Source organism: Oryzias melastigma, linkage group LG12 (genome assembly GCF_002922805.2).
Source record: "Oryzias melastigma strain HK-1 linkage group LG12, ASM292280v2, whole genome shotgun sequence".
Lineage (NCBI taxonomy): Eukaryota > Metazoa > Chordata > Actinopteri > Beloniformes > Adrianichthyidae > Oryzias > Oryzias melastigma.
Genome location: NC_050523.1, coordinates 22,752,342 through 22,768,375, shown reverse-complemented (window position 1 = coordinate 22,768,375; position 16,034 = coordinate 22,752,342). Strand labels below are relative to the sequence as shown.

At 39.8% G+C, this 16,034-nt stretch overlaps 2 protein-coding genes across 10 annotated transcripts in view; one reads left to right on the top strand and one right to left on the bottom strand.

Moving 5' to 3' along the window:
* Nucleotides 1-10,781, bottom strand: part of ehmt1b (euchromatic histone-lysine N-methyltransferase 1b) — a 37,477-nt gene extending 26,696 nt beyond the window's left edge. For 3 of the 9 annotated variants that reach the window (XM_024299451.2, XM_024299452.2, XM_024299454.2), the window contains exon 1: nt 10,447-10,781. In XM_024299451.2, coding sequence (XP_024155219.2) covers nt 10,447-10,716 — 270 coding nt within the window. In that variant the 5' untranslated portion in view covers nt 10,717-10,781. Of the gene's footprint in view, nt 1-7,621; nt 7,641-7,790; nt 7,872-7,896; nt 8,056-10,446 lie in introns of those variants that run through there. The other 6 variants (XM_024299455.2, XM_024299453.2, XM_024299456.2 and 3 more) reach the window with 5 other exon arrangements.
* A 2,706-nt stretch (nt 10,782-13,487) lies between these two features.
* Nucleotides 13,488-16,034, top strand: part of ssna1 (Sjogren syndrome nuclear autoantigen 1) — a 4,428-nt gene continuing 1,881 nt past the window's right edge. The window contains exons 1-2 of the mRNA XM_024299546.2: nt 13,488-13,807; nt 14,509-14,708. Coding sequence (XP_024155314.1) covers nt 13,756-13,807; nt 14,509-14,708 — 252 coding nt within the window. The 5' untranslated portion in view covers nt 13,488-13,755. The remainder of the gene's footprint in view (nt 13,808-14,508; nt 14,709-16,034) is intronic.

Below are 16,034 nucleotides of genomic sequence, written 5' to 3'. Positions count from 1 at the left end.
TTTATTGACATGAAAGGTTTATTAATATTCAGGTAGAGTTTTACATTCTTTTTTTTTTTAAAATTGTGAAAAATTGCTCGGATACAGTCTTGGGATATATTGCGATACATATTGTATTGTGACACTCATACCACGATATGTGTCATATCACCAGACTCTTGCCAGTACACACCACTGCTTGATTATCTTGCAAGATACTCAATGAATGTTAAAAACTTAATCTACACTGTTCAATACCCTGAGTCAGAGTGGTTGAAGTTTTGACCGAAGATGTCCTGGATCAATCTTAGGTCAGTGAATCGGATCAAATGGGATAATTTAAAATGAATAAAAATTGAAAGTGAATCGAGCCAGAAAAAAAAATATTGAATCTAATTCTTGTTCAAATGAATCATTACATCCTTAGATGACACCATAATCCAATTGCTAAATGCTATAAGAACATCATTCATTACTGACCCTAAAGTAGAAAATGAGAAAAAGTGCAAGCAAAACTTTACCACTACATAACAGCGTCATAGCCTACACTGAAGTATACTGACATTTTTAGGCACAACTTCTGCTTTATTTGGACATATTCAAAACTAAAGCAGATTCGATATTTCTGAGAACTAAGATTTCGCTTAGTATAAGGGTCCTTATTTTCTAAGAGAACTATGTTCTAAAAAGTAAGCTGTGATAGACAAAATTCGTAAAGTAATCATCTTAAATTAGAAGTTTTAAGAATGTAAAACCCTTTCATGCAGTTATTACACACTTGATGCACTTTACTAAGACAGACTGCTTTCCTCCCTGATGCGGGGCTGGGTCGGTTTATAGGCTAACAGAAAAAGTGTATCAATCACAGCTTAAATGTAAACATTTACGGTTTCCCAGAAAGCCGCACCTAGCCAAATCTTAAATAATTAATTTCCGTAATCTTCATTGAAAAAATAAAACTAAAACATTTTTAAAAAGCTAGATACATAGTGTTAGAAGCGATTATGCTAGTGTGAATGCTGTGAGCTGGATGTGCCCGCTGAAGATGCTAGTACTAATAGCTGATTTGAACTTGGGAATCGAAAAGTACATTTGATTTGCATTTTATATTTACGAAGAAGTAAAAACATATTCCGATACCTTCCTACTTTTGGATAGACAAGAGGCCATGACTCAAGAGTACAAACAAAGACATAGGCCATTGTAAATAACAATTTATCATGTGGCTGTGAAGTATTGTGTTTGGACGTTAGGAGCCTAGCACAAAAGCCAAGCCAAGAGTAAGTAGCAGGATTATTGGAGAACAAGGTAAGGGTCAAACACAGCAGATATTTCAAACCATTATAAGAAATAACTTTAAAGTGACATTAGTCTGCTGATATGGATTTTTGTATTGTTTTTATAAGTTTAGGAAGGCTACTTTGTCCTGTTTTAAGACTATTTAGTTTAGTTGCTAACCATTTTGAAAATGACGCTGCAAAGCAAATTGCATTGTATTGGTAGAGGTTTTACACCCTATGGCATTCCAAATAATTTAAAGTCTCATGCAATTCCAACTATTGTTTTTTCTATTTTATAAATTGTTTCCATGGTGTTTTAATTATGATTGTGGAGTTTTCAGCAAAAATCAAAAAGCCTGTGTCAAGAAGGCAGCACAATAGAGCCTGTGGGATTTGGGCCTGTTAGCACAGAAGTAACCCTACGTTGGGCGGCTATGGGCCAACGGTAAGGTGGTCAACCTCTGATCGTAAGATTGAAGGTTCGATTCCTGCCTTGACCACCCATGTGTTGAAGTGTCCTTGGGCAAGACATTGAACCCCACATTGCCTCTGGTGGAAGGTTGGCGCCAATGTTCGGCAGCGTTGTCGCCATCAGTGCGTGAATGGGTGAATGGGACTGTGACTGTAAAGCGCTTTCTGCCTTCAAGAAAGCGCTATATAAGTATACGCCATTTGCGATTTACCTACGCTAATATCCCAGCATTCCTTTGTTTACACTGTTCTGCTAGCTTGCAACCACTCACACCCCTAAACTAACTTTAGCGCAGCAAAAAAATGGCGAGCAATATTAGAGCTATCCAGCTGTACAATCATAATCCAGATACCAGCTCAGAAAAGGAAATGAAGACGTTAATGCAAGGGTGTCAAATTCCAGATCTCGAGGGCCAGCCCCCAGCTGGTTTTCTAGAAATCTTCCCTTGGTGTATCAAGCCAACAAGGAGCTTCAATAGCAGATTTGTTGGAAAACATGCAGGACACTGGCCGTCGAGTCCTGGAGTTTGACACCCCTGCATTAATAGATCTCTTTGGCCCAATCTGAATTCTTCCCTTCTCCCTTCCCTTCCATTTGAAAGGCCATTTTAGTGCAGTGGTGTTTGGAATTTTTTTTTTTTAATCCAACCCTCCAACCAGAGGGATACAAAGTCCTCTGGGTGAGGGTAAACTGGGTCACGCTGAGACGCGCTTTTCTTCATGTGGGTGCGCTCTGGAACATAGGAGTTTACATTGAAATGTAAGTAATGACTTACAAGCTGGAAGCACCAGACTTATAGCTAGTGGACTGTCGATTATTGGCGACGTCACCATACGAAAGTAACGTCCAAATTTGGAGATACTGTTTTTTACACAACTCTCCGTTTGGAGGACTAAATGAAGGGAAAGGGAGAAGGGAAGGATTCGGATTGGGCCTCTGTCTTCAAGAGAAAGATTTAGAATTGGGGTGGAACCAGGAGACCTTGGCTCACCCATGGAAGTTACTGCGTCACAAACCAGACCTTCTTTAAATCAATGGTTTTGTGTTCTCCGGATTCATCACGATTTGAATAAAGAAATACTAAGCAAAACAGTTTTAACCTTAAATTTATTTTATATATGTCCTCAATCCAACATTTCCAACATCTAAAACATTATTTTCATTAATGATGATAATAAACAGGATAATGAAAATACAAGTAAAGAAAATGGTAAGGGCAAGCCGGGGAGGGATTATATAAGTTCGCTCCCTCCCACTCCCTTTCAGGCAATCTATCTTGTTTGCTTGAAATAAACCATTTCTAATCACGAACTGTATAATTCTAAATTATAGTGGGTCTTTAATAGTATAGTGATAAAGCCTGGCCTAAATGGGTGATTACAAGTCCAATGTAGTACCCACTACTCACAACCAAATGAGTATCCAATCCAAAATGCAGTACCTATGCAGAAGTAAAAACTTATTTATTTTTTAACTTAGGCTTGACTAATAATGATTTTTTTGTCAACACCTTTACTGCTAATTTTCTTTTATTAGATGATCAACCAAAACTGTTATAAAAGCTTATATTTCTGCTTTCATCTAATTGGTTTTTCGCTGATGCAAAAATTATGTGTGTTAGGCCCAGTCTGAATTCTTCCTTTCTCCATCCCCCTCCATTTAAAGGAGCAGTTTAAGTGCAAGTCATATCCAGGAATTTTTTTTTTAATTTCACTCTCCAGGCGGAGAAAGTTCTCCATTGCGAAGGTAAACCACATCGCGCTGAGAAGCGCTTTTCTTCACGTGGGTGCGCTTTGAAGCACAGAATATGATTTTTTTGTTGTTGTAGCATGACCTTTCTAAAGTTATAAAACCGCTGTTGTTATCTATATTCAAGCGCTGGAAGCTCCACGCTAATGCTAGCGGACCGCCGATTTTTGGTGACGTCATCGAACAAAAGTGACGAAAAATGACACACTATTTTTTCATAACTCTCCATTTGGAGAGCTAAATGAAGAGAAAGGGAGAAGGGCTAGGAATGAGGGAGGAATTCAGACTGTGGTTGAGAATGCCAAGTCATTGCTGTCACACAGCTTACAATCTCACCAACAGACACACAAACTTGCCATCGTCTATTCTCTAATTTTCAAAATACGAGTGGTCAGTGCTGAACTTTCTACTTGGCCGTACGGACCCAGAGGAAGAGCTATGGTTAAGATTAAGATTGCAGTTACGGCAAATGGTTCCCGAGCAGCTGTTTCTGCAGCTCACCACTCCCCCAAGGGTTAAAAAAAAAAATACAATGTACACATGCAGCACTTAAAATTAAAAAAGTTTGAAATACACAAATCTTTAAAAATTACACATGAATCGCTTGTTTCGCACACAAAACCGTATTTACTCACAGATCTGATTTGAGACTTGACACGTATCCAAGATTTGTGCATAAGTGATCAGTTTAACCCTTCCGCTATCTTTGGGGTCCAGATGACTCCGACCATATATTGATGTGTGATTCCTTCCATGACAAATGTAGACAAAGGTGGACAGGAGTTTATGTCTCTCATTGACGTTCCCTGTTCATTTTAGAATTCATTTTAAGATCCTTTTATTTGTTTTTAAATCCTTACATGGCTTGGCACCTGTTTACCTCTCTGAGCTGCTGCAGCCTTATGTCCCCTCCCATCCTCTAAGATCAGCTGATCAGCTGCTTTTAACAATTCCAGAAACAAAATTCGAACTTAGAGGGGACCGTGCCTTTGCGGCAGCCGCTCCCAAACTCTGGAACGATCTTCCAATTCATGTAAGAGAGTCCTCATCATTGTCTGTTTTAAAGTCTTCTCTTAAAACCCACTTTTTTAATTTGGCTTTTAATACTAAGTGAACAGGTCGCCTCACTTTTATCCCTCTGCGCGCCATTTACTCTTTTTATTGTTTTTATTTATTTTTTGGTGATGTTATTTTTTTTTGAGAATGTAGTTTCATTGTACACTTTAAATCAAATTATTTTATTTGATTCTTCATATATTTTTATCCCCTTTTTGTACAGCACTTAGGGTCTGTATGGACAATTCAAGTAATTATAAACAAAGCTTATTATTATGATTATTATTAGTGAAAATCAAGGATGAAAAAAAGTTCAGTGCACTGTCTTGTGGGGTCCAGATGACCCCCCACTTTTAATGTAAACAAGCCAAGGAGAGCAGAAAGGTTAAATGCTGCTAGAATGCTGGGTCATCACATTTTTTATTTTTTTTTTATCAGTCACATTGAACTTAGATTGTGAGTGATATCTGGTGAAAACTTGATATTTTACAACTTTCTTAACCCTTCCGCTCTCTTTGGGGTCCAGATGACTCCAACCACATATTGATATGCGAGTTCTTCCATGACAAAGGTGGACAGGATTTTATGTCTGTCATGGACATTAGTGAAACTCAAAAATCAAAGATAAAAAAAAGTTCAGCGCACTGTCTTGGGGTGTCCAGATGACCCCACTTTTAATGTAAACAAACTAAGGAGAGCGGAAGGGTTAAACAGATTTGCTCAATAATTAAAGGGGCCATACCATGAAAAACCAAATTTTTGAGCTTTTAAATATATTATACTGTTTATTTCTTGTTCTAAAGAACCTCAAAGTGGTATTTTGATACATTCATGCATTTCTGAATAATCGTCTAAAAAATTGCGCTCTCAACAGGAGCCCGTCCCATACCCATGAAAACGAGCAGGTTCTCTTCACAGGAAGAGTCTGCGCTGCCAGCACCATCCCCAGTCTAACAACAACACTCAGTTTCTCCAAGGAGCTTGCAGTGATCAGCAAAAAAAAAAAAAAAAAATCATTTTTGATGCACAATACTGTATATCTTCCAACTGGGTCCTGTCTTCAATAAATTCCAGCTCAAACAGACTTTAGACGTTGGGCTCTTTTAGCGCCCTCATCCCCGGTCGGGTACAGACGTGCAGACGCCAAGTGTATTTGTGTTGTGAACCACTGTAGCGATGGCCAGGGCTACTGAAGGCAGATACAGTAGAGGACAAAATTGTTGGTACCCCTCAGTTAAAGAAGGACAAACCCACAATTCTCATTGAAATCACTCAAAACTTCGAAAAGTAACAATAAATACAAATTTATTGAAAATTAAACAATCAAAATCAGCCATCACTTTTGAATTGTTGATTAACATAATTATTTAAAAAAACAAACTAATATATGGTATGTGCATCCATCTTTTATCAAGTTTGGATGTTGCTTATGTATGTGGTAGAAACACAAACACGCTGCCAAAGAATGGTTCTAGGATGACACAGTGGCAGGCGGAGCCTCAAGAATAAAGTCATTTTACTTCCAGGTGGGAAAAACCTCACGAAAATAACTAATATTTTATTTAAAAAAAATGTTTTTTAGCATTCCAAAGGTCATATGTGATCATATACATGGATATAGTTTACTTTGAAAGGCTTGTGGGTGGGACTGTTGGCAAAGAGTAAGCCTGCACTAATTTCCCATTATTCCTTTGCTTATATCCTATATATAGCTTACAGTCCCTCAATACCAAGCTAACATTAACTTAGCAAAAATAAATAAATAATTGACGGCGTGCAATATTGGAGCCATCCAGCTGTACAGTTGTGAGCCAGATAATAGCTCGGACGAGGAAAAACAAAAAAGTACATGGATTTATACGTCCACAAGTTGATGAATCAGATTGTAGCGGAGCAAGGAGCCTGTAGCTTGGCGATGCAGCTTCTACGTAGCTACAAGCTTCTGTGAAGCAGCATTTTTTTGTCTTCTCCTGATTCACACTGATTTGAAAACAAAAAACTAAAAAATGCATTTATAATCCTAATTTTCTTTATACATGTCCTCCAACATTTTAAAAAGAACAAGAACATGGTAAAAACACAATTTCCACTGGAGTGGGTCTTTAAATGAATAGCTCAATACTTAAATTCATGTGTGTGTGTGTGACAAGAAAGACATATTTTGTCAACTAAAAAGATAAAATCCAATTTAAGGTAAGTATAAAGAAAACATAAAAGAGCAGATGTGACAATATCAATGAAAGCATATAGAGGCGATTCTCTTTTAGTGTCTTCTACTTTTTCTAACATATGTATGTGAAGAAAATAATGTGTCTGCTGAACCCTATGACACTCAGCTGTCCTGAACAGCTCCCTTGGTGTAGCTTGAGCGACCTCTGCTGAACACATCTATCAATCATCTACCAAAGCTATTAAAATTGAAACAAAGACTGAATATCCCTGGATATATGCGATTATGTAACAAAAGATTTAGATTCAAATATCCCCACTGTTGATTATTTAAAATAGGGGGAGGTTTGGTGCCAACTAAAGCAGCACGAAGCAGCTAGCCGAGTGCTAACTTGATATCCTCATTGAAAAAAGGCGCCGGACAGCAGCAAGCAGCTAAAGCAAGATAGCAGGACAGAATATAACCCAAGATAAATGGTTTAATACACCAAAGAGCAGCGAGGAGAGTCGGTTTGAAAGCTGAAGCGCCTGAGGAGCTCCGTGCTGAGGAGGCTGTAGCAGCGGTGCTACCTTCATTTGCCTGCATCAGTTAGCCAACACACAGTGGAGCAAATGAGGGTAACATCCTCAAATAATAAATTATCCGTCATTTTCCAGACACAATTTAGATAGGTCTGTGTGTTTTAAAGCCAGGTGCTTAAAAATAATTTCACATGTGAGGGAATTAGAGGGGAAAATGAACAATTTGCTAGCTAGCATCGTTGCTAGTTAGCTTGGAGACCGGATTCAGTTGTTGAGCTGTAAGCCGGCAGGAGACCACAATGGGCAGATTTAATTCCTTAAAAGACACTGTTTTTGCAATTTATTATGCAGCGCGAAAGCTGGACACGGTCAGACTGATGTTATGAGACTGTACCATGAATGACAAACCCCCAGCGAAAGGCTCACAACGCGCCAGCAGTGATCATTCAGGTTACGGGGCGCAGCATCTTCCTGCACATTCAGTTGCCCTCCGGTCCAGCACAAAAGCAGAAGACTACGGGCCAGCAGCGGCTCTTTACGGTAAGCCGACACCGATAACCGACCCGTTCACACGGAGCCCTCTCGCCCCGGGAAGGCACACGTTCTCCGACAAAGGCAGGAACGTGGGACTGAAACAAGCTACACCATTGATAAAGCTCTCAGACTCACCTCGGTTCCTACCGAAGCCATGGTGCCTGGACGTTAGCTCCGCCCACCCGCCGTTACGTCACGGATATTGATTTGCTATCAATGGAATAGCTGATAATCCCCATGTTAATAACCCTTGCAATAATCGCCAATCATTTTTGATAAAACTGAAAATAATTGAATTACAAAAAAAAAAACAATCAGGTGACAGAAAGCATAAATTTCACTAATAATATATTCTAAAAGGTAATCTCAATTTTTCATTAAAAATGTTTTAATGGCTTTAATAACAACTTAAATATGATTTTTTGGAACATCTCCCATCCATCCACCCAACTACTTCTAAAATTGCCCTTTAAAGGCACTTGAAGCTGTCTAAGATCACAGTCTCATTTAAGTATTATTGTTACAGTCTTTGACTGTACATGAGAACTGGATAGAGTGAGTGTAACCTCACTTCCAGCGCTAACCAAATTAAGTCTATTCAGATGCTATTTTTTCACGACTTGGATGTCACCATTGAAGCTAGATGACATCAATAAGCAGTGACTGGTTACTGTTTCTATTGCAACCACACTTGCTAATCAGTAGTGAGCTTGTTGGAAGGTTGCACCTGTTCCACTTGAAACCAGGGTCTGGAGAATCTTGTATCAGAGCAAGAGTGGAAATAGAATGACTGAGCAATAGCTGTTTATTTCTCTATACATGTTTATGGGATTTCATCTTATATAAGCCATTGACTGCATATGGAGAACTGGACAGCCTTGTGGATCAGTCTGTCTGACAGTTCCAAATAGGAAGAACCTGCTGGTTCCAAGAAGCTTCTTATGTAGAAAATACACAAAATACAGAGATTTTGAGGATAAAAATGATTAGAAACTGTATTTATAGCACAAATTAGAGGACACATTTTTATTATGTTACTAGGCACTGCCTCCTCTGACTCTGGCTTTTTCACAGCTCTAGCATCTCTGTATATGACAGTTTTTACTAGCTGACCTCTGCATGAGCACAGTTTATTCAAGGTATGGCTACAGCTAATAAACTGTATCAGGACTTTATTGTCACTCCCACTGATTTTTTTATTTTTTACTTTTCTGCCCAATAAAGTCCAAAACCATAAAAATAAGACATGTTCCTGTTTATTTATTTTAAGCAAAACCGATTCTGAGGACAGTCACCTTTGTTAGACAAGTCTAAAGGTTAAAGGAGAGCAGAAAAACTCCCACAATCTGCATTTCTCACATATTTCCAAATTTTCCTCAAACTGAGACCAAGAGTTGTCATGTGGCCCCCAGTGAACAAGGAAGTTATCTTTGTGGAATCAACAGCCGGGTGGGAGGATGGTTGTGGAGAATTAGCGGAAAGAGAAAAGGCTGTTTCAGGATGGTTAGAATAAATGGAGGATGGTGGACCCAAACACAGTAGCAGACAGAGTCAAGGTACAAAACAGTTGATGAAGACCGATCATAATCCAGGACCTTCCCAAGCATTAAAGGGGATGCTTAGTGGCTTTTAAAAAATGCCATTACTCTAACTCAAATCAAATCAAAGAGATCATCAGACCCCTTTAAAACACAAAGGATGGATTTAAATAATTGATTGACATCACTGTCATTCAATAAAATATGATCAGAAGACTCCAAAAGCGTTCTCCATTAGGAGGACCTGTTGGGGTTTGAACTGTTATTCTCTGCAGAAGCCAGGTGAAGAGCATGTGAGTGAGCCCATAAACAGATAGAGAACATTTGCTTTCTGCTTTTCCTGGAACAGACTAGAACTCGAGATTTGATCAACAATGATGAGTATGATCCAGACTGCTTATGCTGGTGAAATGTCCACTGAGTATACTCTAAATTCATTTAAGGACAGCTGGACAGGCTCCAGAAAACCCTCTGCCCTAAACAGGAACAATTGTAGTCATAGAAAGCAGATACATTTTAAATATAGTGGACTTTAGTACAGTTTTTTTAAAGACGGAATAGAAAACCATGAAAAAGACTTCAGTTTTGACAAAAAAACAAAACAACACATTGTAAACAAGGTGGATGCGCATGAGCAATGTGATCTCCTAAATCATTCCCTCCACCTGGGCATTTGACTGGGAGGGACAACGGAGTTGAGGCTCACATTGATGCCCTAGTGCGTCTCTAAATCTGCCATGAGCTCATCTTTAACCTCTGCTTCACTGTTTGAGGTGGCACTGGCCTCAGTAACAAGGGGAAAAATACAATGTAACAGTAAGGTAAAAGTTCTGCCCTCCATGCAATAAATGTAGTTATGGAACTATGTGCAAAAAAATAATTTTAAAGAGGGTGGATTTTCAGCTCCTTATAACCCACTGAGTTAAGAATCAATATATATTTTTTTAATATTTTATGACAGTATTTCATGTGTCATATAGGACTTTGAAGAGCTAAGAATATTTAGCAGCATCACATTCAATTGTATGTTTTATCTCAAATTGTGCTTATCTACGCATATATATATATATATTATTTAAATGAACATTGATATGAGTTTTAAAATGATTTGGGAATAAACTATGAAACCCATGATTTATAAACCTACCTGTAAAACCTGTCTTTTTCGCATTGCACTGCTGGGTTGGGGAGTATGTGTGGCTGCAGCCTGGCTGTGGAATGTCCCTTCGGGGTACACACATGGGATAGCATCCTTTTTGAGAAAAAGATTTTTGGCAAGTCCCATGTCCACCTGCATTAAGTTGACAAAACTTTCGGCAGTAAAATGGTAACTGCATATTGTTGAGTTATTTGTTGGTCCATTCCACCCGTCCCTCGTCCGACACACGAACCGCTTCCATGCCTCCCTCTCCTTCATTGAAACGGGAAATTCATGAAGGGAGACCCCCTGCTTTGGCACATTACTGCACCCAAATACCACACACCTATTCACCATTATCCCGTTCGAATCCCCAAATCCACGGCAGTCCAAATTCTATCATGTGAAGTAATTCCATGCCCAGAAAGTCATCACAACACTAGCGGATCTAGCTTTGTGTTCCTGTACTGACGTCACACGACCTATGACCTGCTTACCGATTGGCTGCCCAACATCTGAGCGACCGCGCTATCTTTGAACGTTTGAAGAGAGTGCACGGGGCCGCGGGTGACAAAATAATTATACGGGGGTTCATTTGTGACATAAATACTAATGTTTTATTGCAGTTTAAGAAAAATCCTGACTTTGACCGCACGAGGCCTTTAAGGTAAATTGAGGTCCACAATCCAACGCCATATGGAAGGAGGCTGTAGTGCTGACAGACATGGGTGAAGAGCTGCTCTGCGGTTTCAATGAGGGTGGGTAGCTTAAGCAGAGGGATGAACTGACATGTTTTGGAGAACTGAGCAACAACAGACAGGATTGAGGTGTTACCTCTTGAGAGGGATAGGTCTGTGATGAAATCCACTGCGATGTGAGACCATGGACGTTGAAGTTTGGGTTGAGGTTGCAGGCGTCTGGCCAGAAGCTGATGGGGAGATGGGACAGCCTTCCCGCTCTTGGAGCATGGCTGATATGAGATCTGGAACTGGAAGCAAGAGAAGAACAGACACCATCGTGCCTGACGGGGGTTCGCCATTAATGAACTCCAAGTTCTTGTGGTCCGTCAGAACCAGGAATGGCTGAGCTGCCCCTCCCGCCGGTGTACCCACTCTGAGAACACCTCTTTCATGGCCAGCAGCTCACGGTCACCCATGTCACAGTTCCTTTCTGCATCATTCAACTTCCGGGAAAAGTACGCACACGTGAACATTTTTTGCGGGCTGCTCGTGACATTGGGACAGGACGGCTCCAATCCCTGTGCTTGAGGCATCCATGAATTGGGTGGACGGGTCCGGATGGTGGAGGATGGGCGCTTGTGAAAAGTGCTTCTTCAGGGCCGTGGTGGCCTCCAAAGTCCAGAGAAGCTGCTTGGTTTCTCCTTTCAGGAGGGAGGTGAGGAGCCGCCACCGAGCTGAAGCCCCAAATGAAACGCCGGCAGAAATTAGCGAAGCCCAGGAACCTCTGAAACTTTTACTGTGGTTGGCTGAGGCGACTGCAGCACCGCGTCTACCCTGCTTTGGTCCATAGCCACGCCCTGATCACTGATCATGAAGGCCAGTAAAGAAATTGAGTTTTTATAAAACTCACATTTCTCTCGCTTAGCATACAGCCTGTGGGCGACGAGTCGTTTTAGCACCTGCCGGACGTGAGAGATATGCTACTCGAAAGTGTTGGAGTGGATCGGAACATGAATCACACATGAATCATGGCTGGAATCGAACCCACAATCTTCTGATGAGGAGTTGTCTGGCCTACCGCTGCACCACGGTCAAAATCAAGACATGGCAAATCAGGGTTTGATTCCCAGGGGATTCGATGAGCTGAATCCAGTGTGGGTCGTTAAGCAAGGCCCTTAACATTACTGTTTACCTAGGTAGCCAGATGGGGTCCTAGGTATGGGTCTCCCTGTGGGTTGTGTCAGGAATGGCATTCAGCATAAAAACCACTGCCAAACCGAATCAGTGAGAGCTGATTTGCTGTTGTGACCCCTTAGGGCACTTGTGTCAAAGTCAAGGCCCGGGGGCCGCATCTGGCCCTCGGCGTTATTATTTTTTGGCCCTCCATATCATTTAACATTATTATTATAAACTGCTCAATGTTTTCTTGCTAACTAACTTGTAGAATTTTGAGAGAATATATTGTTATTGAGGGTAATATATTGAAAGTTTATGTTGATTTATTCTGGAATAATATTCCTGTCTGTTTTTAACTCATATGTTTGTTTAAAAAGTTGCTTTTTTGAAAGTATTAATAATTTTGTTTTTTTATGAGTTAAAAAAACATTCATCCTGTTCGGCCCGCAACCTAAGGTGTGTTTAGGATTTTGGCCCCTTGTGCAATTCAATTGACACCCCCGCAATAAAATACAAAGATCTGGAGGGCAAGACCCCCCCCCCAATAGAGTCCCAATTGAATTTTGTTTGTCAGTGTCAAGGCCATGTTTTACTACAATTACAATTGAAAACAGGACTAAAAGACATTTAACACAATTCTGTGCAGCATGATAACAGTTATCAGTACATGCAATAATACTAACCGAAAAACATACTATATAAATAGAACTATATAAAAAAATATGATAGTAAAATAAAACATCTATGATTTTAAAATTTAAATTAGCATGCCCTGTACTGATCTCTACTTCAGATAAGAAAAATCCACTCATGGTTGCTGTCTTCAATCCAGTAATTGGTACATTTTTAGTCATGACTACTTACATTATGCCAGTAACATCCAAAGTCTACCAGCCATATTAGATTTGTAGCCAAACATTTCTCTGATAAAAAAAAAAAGTTGTATGTTTTTTTCTTTTTTTAAATCAAAACCATTATTTCCTTTATTTAGAAAGTTTCAGTTCATGAATATACAAAACACTAAAAATAATTGAAAATGTAGTCTTATGTCAGGTTTAATAACATCACAGAAATATAATCTTATGTTAATAAACTACACGTATTTTCTCAGAACCTTTTGATGAACACATACCTCAAGAATTTAGGCCGATTAATTCCACTGAAGACCACAAGAGGGCGCCAACACCGCCACGTCAGTCGTGGTGAATCTAATTTTAGCCGCAGAAGAAGTCTCTTAATCTGACCGGGAAACCAAGGCAGCTCCAGCCCCGCTGCCCTGGATGAGGAGGGGGTTCTAGCGCAACGGAGGAGGCTGAATTTGTTCGGGCGTTTTTCCATCTTTTTGCACAGAGTCACCGATGGCGCGTTAGCTCCCTCCCCCGCACCGAGCAGCGCGAGCACGGCGGGAAATCTTCAGGAGTGGCCGTTACTTTTTTAGCTAGCAAAGGAAGCAGAGACCGGGATGACTCAACAAGCTGCCGCCCTGCAGACCTACAACAACGAGCTGGTCAAATGTGAGCGACTTCCACCACTTTCTCTTTTCTAAACAGCTTTTTAAAATATGTATTTTAAATTAATAATCCACTTATTTACTTTTTGTTTGTCATATAACGACAAAGACAAGTTTCTTCTGTTTGAAAACTCATTTCAGATTAACTACACTTCTATAATCCACCTGTTTTTATTTATTTATTTGCTTCTTTAACAGAAGGTTTTGCGCCTCTCCATTAATCCCTACAGATTACAGCGTCACCTGGAAACCAGGTTGAGCTCTCTATGACTTAATGCAAACGTAAATGGACGCTTTTTCTCGAACAAGTTGGAAATTAATTTGTTGAAAACCAACATTTATGGCTTTATTTACTTAAAATAGTTCCAAAAAACAGCTGGACTTTGGTTAAAAATGTATATCAGGGTTGCATAAATCTGACTAATTTAAAAAAATCAAGCGAATTAAAAAAAAATCTTAATTTCCTAAATCAAAGTATTAACCTGTGAATTAGATTGATGACAGCAAAGACTTTAGTTTGAAAACATCCACCATTCTTATTGCATGTCTTTTTTGTCACATTGAAATCAAAATAAGTATTTATTCTGACAGTAAATCATCGGGCACTCTAAAAGTGTTTTCAGTTTGAGCTGGTGCAGGTTTCAGGGTTTCTTTTGGAGCAGTAGCAGCAGATCCACAAAAACTATCTGTGCTTCTGCCTCTCAGGCATCGAGGACCTGTACTCCAAGCGGGAGGAGCTGAACCGCCAGATCAAGCTGGAGGAAGAGGAGAAGGAGCGACTTCAGCACGACATCCAGATCCTGTCAGAGAAGCTGAGCAAAGTCGAAAAGAGTCTGGCTCAAAGGCTGGCCGCTAGAGCCACGTTCGACCGCACCATCGGCGAGACGGAAGCGGCGTACACCAAGGTGAGCCCCCTCTGGCAGAGCGTGGTCCATCTGTGAGTGAAACCTCTGGTAGTGTTCATGTGTTGGTACAGCTTTCAGCAGCAGAAAAATAGGGTGAAAGCAAACAGCTAACTGACTGAATATTGGAGGAAAAATTAAGTATTTGGGAAACATAAACTCTCTTCTGCTTACATGGGCAGCAATTTCTATCGGGAGTTTCTATCATTTGAGTAACCAAGACTGTTTTTTAATTTATTTTTAAACTGATTCAAAACAGAAATGATCAGGAAGAGGAGACTTGAACCCCAGAAAGACCTACTCTGATGAATTAAAAAATATGTTATTGTAGCATTTTTTTCTGATTACATAGGGCGAATATAAGGAAAATTAAGCTAAAATTGCATTTTTGAGTATTTCTTTTGTCAAATTGTTGTGAATCAGGAGCAGAGGAAAAAATGCTGTTCAAAAATGTCTCATTTGTGATAAAGAAAACACACTGAGTGGGCCACATCACTTTAATCAACTTCAGGGTTAAATATGTTCAAGCTTCAACATTTCTGTGTTGAAACAGTTCTTGTAGAGGACTCTCCACCTAAAGAACTCTGGGAAACGTGTGTTGTAGCTGCAGCAGAAAGCAGCCAAAGCACCTGAATAGATCAAACTCTGCTAGAAGTTTAGGATAAAGCTCATTTCATTATCATAATTTATTTTTTCTTCCTCTTTTATTGATATTTAAAGTTCATAAAGCCTGTTTTTTTTTTTTTTTACATTATTTTATCCCAACTTTTATGACAACGTTTGGAATTTCTGAGAGGTTTGACGCCATCTGCTGAATTCCCACCATGCATTCTGTTGTTATGGTTTAATGAAAGCTGCAGGTCGTGCACATCCCACACGCTGATGGTGACCTCCCTGCGTGCTGGCAGTGATCACTGCAAACACACTCCCAAATGCTCTGCCCGGGGAACAAAAACTGCTATGTCAGCAGAGGATGGCCTTGTTGTCAGGACATAGTTCTACTTCAACTTTGATATATGGATCATCTGTGCTCCACGAAGAAAGAGGAAATCCCAATTCCAAAATCAAACCACATTATCCCAAAAACGGAAGAATCACAGGAAAATACGGCAGCTAAAATTGTTTAAAGTTACACTCCTTTCATCTTTTGATCAATTGTAACAGCATTCCCACTTGTCTTTTCATTATGATTGTCTTTATTAGGCAAAACATTTCTTGGACAGTTTCTGCAGAGCGCCTGGAGCCCGTTCCAAGAAGCAGGTTCAACAAATTTAGAGTTCAAACCTGAACTTAGAGTCACTGGACTCAAAATTCTCAAACTCAGGGTTT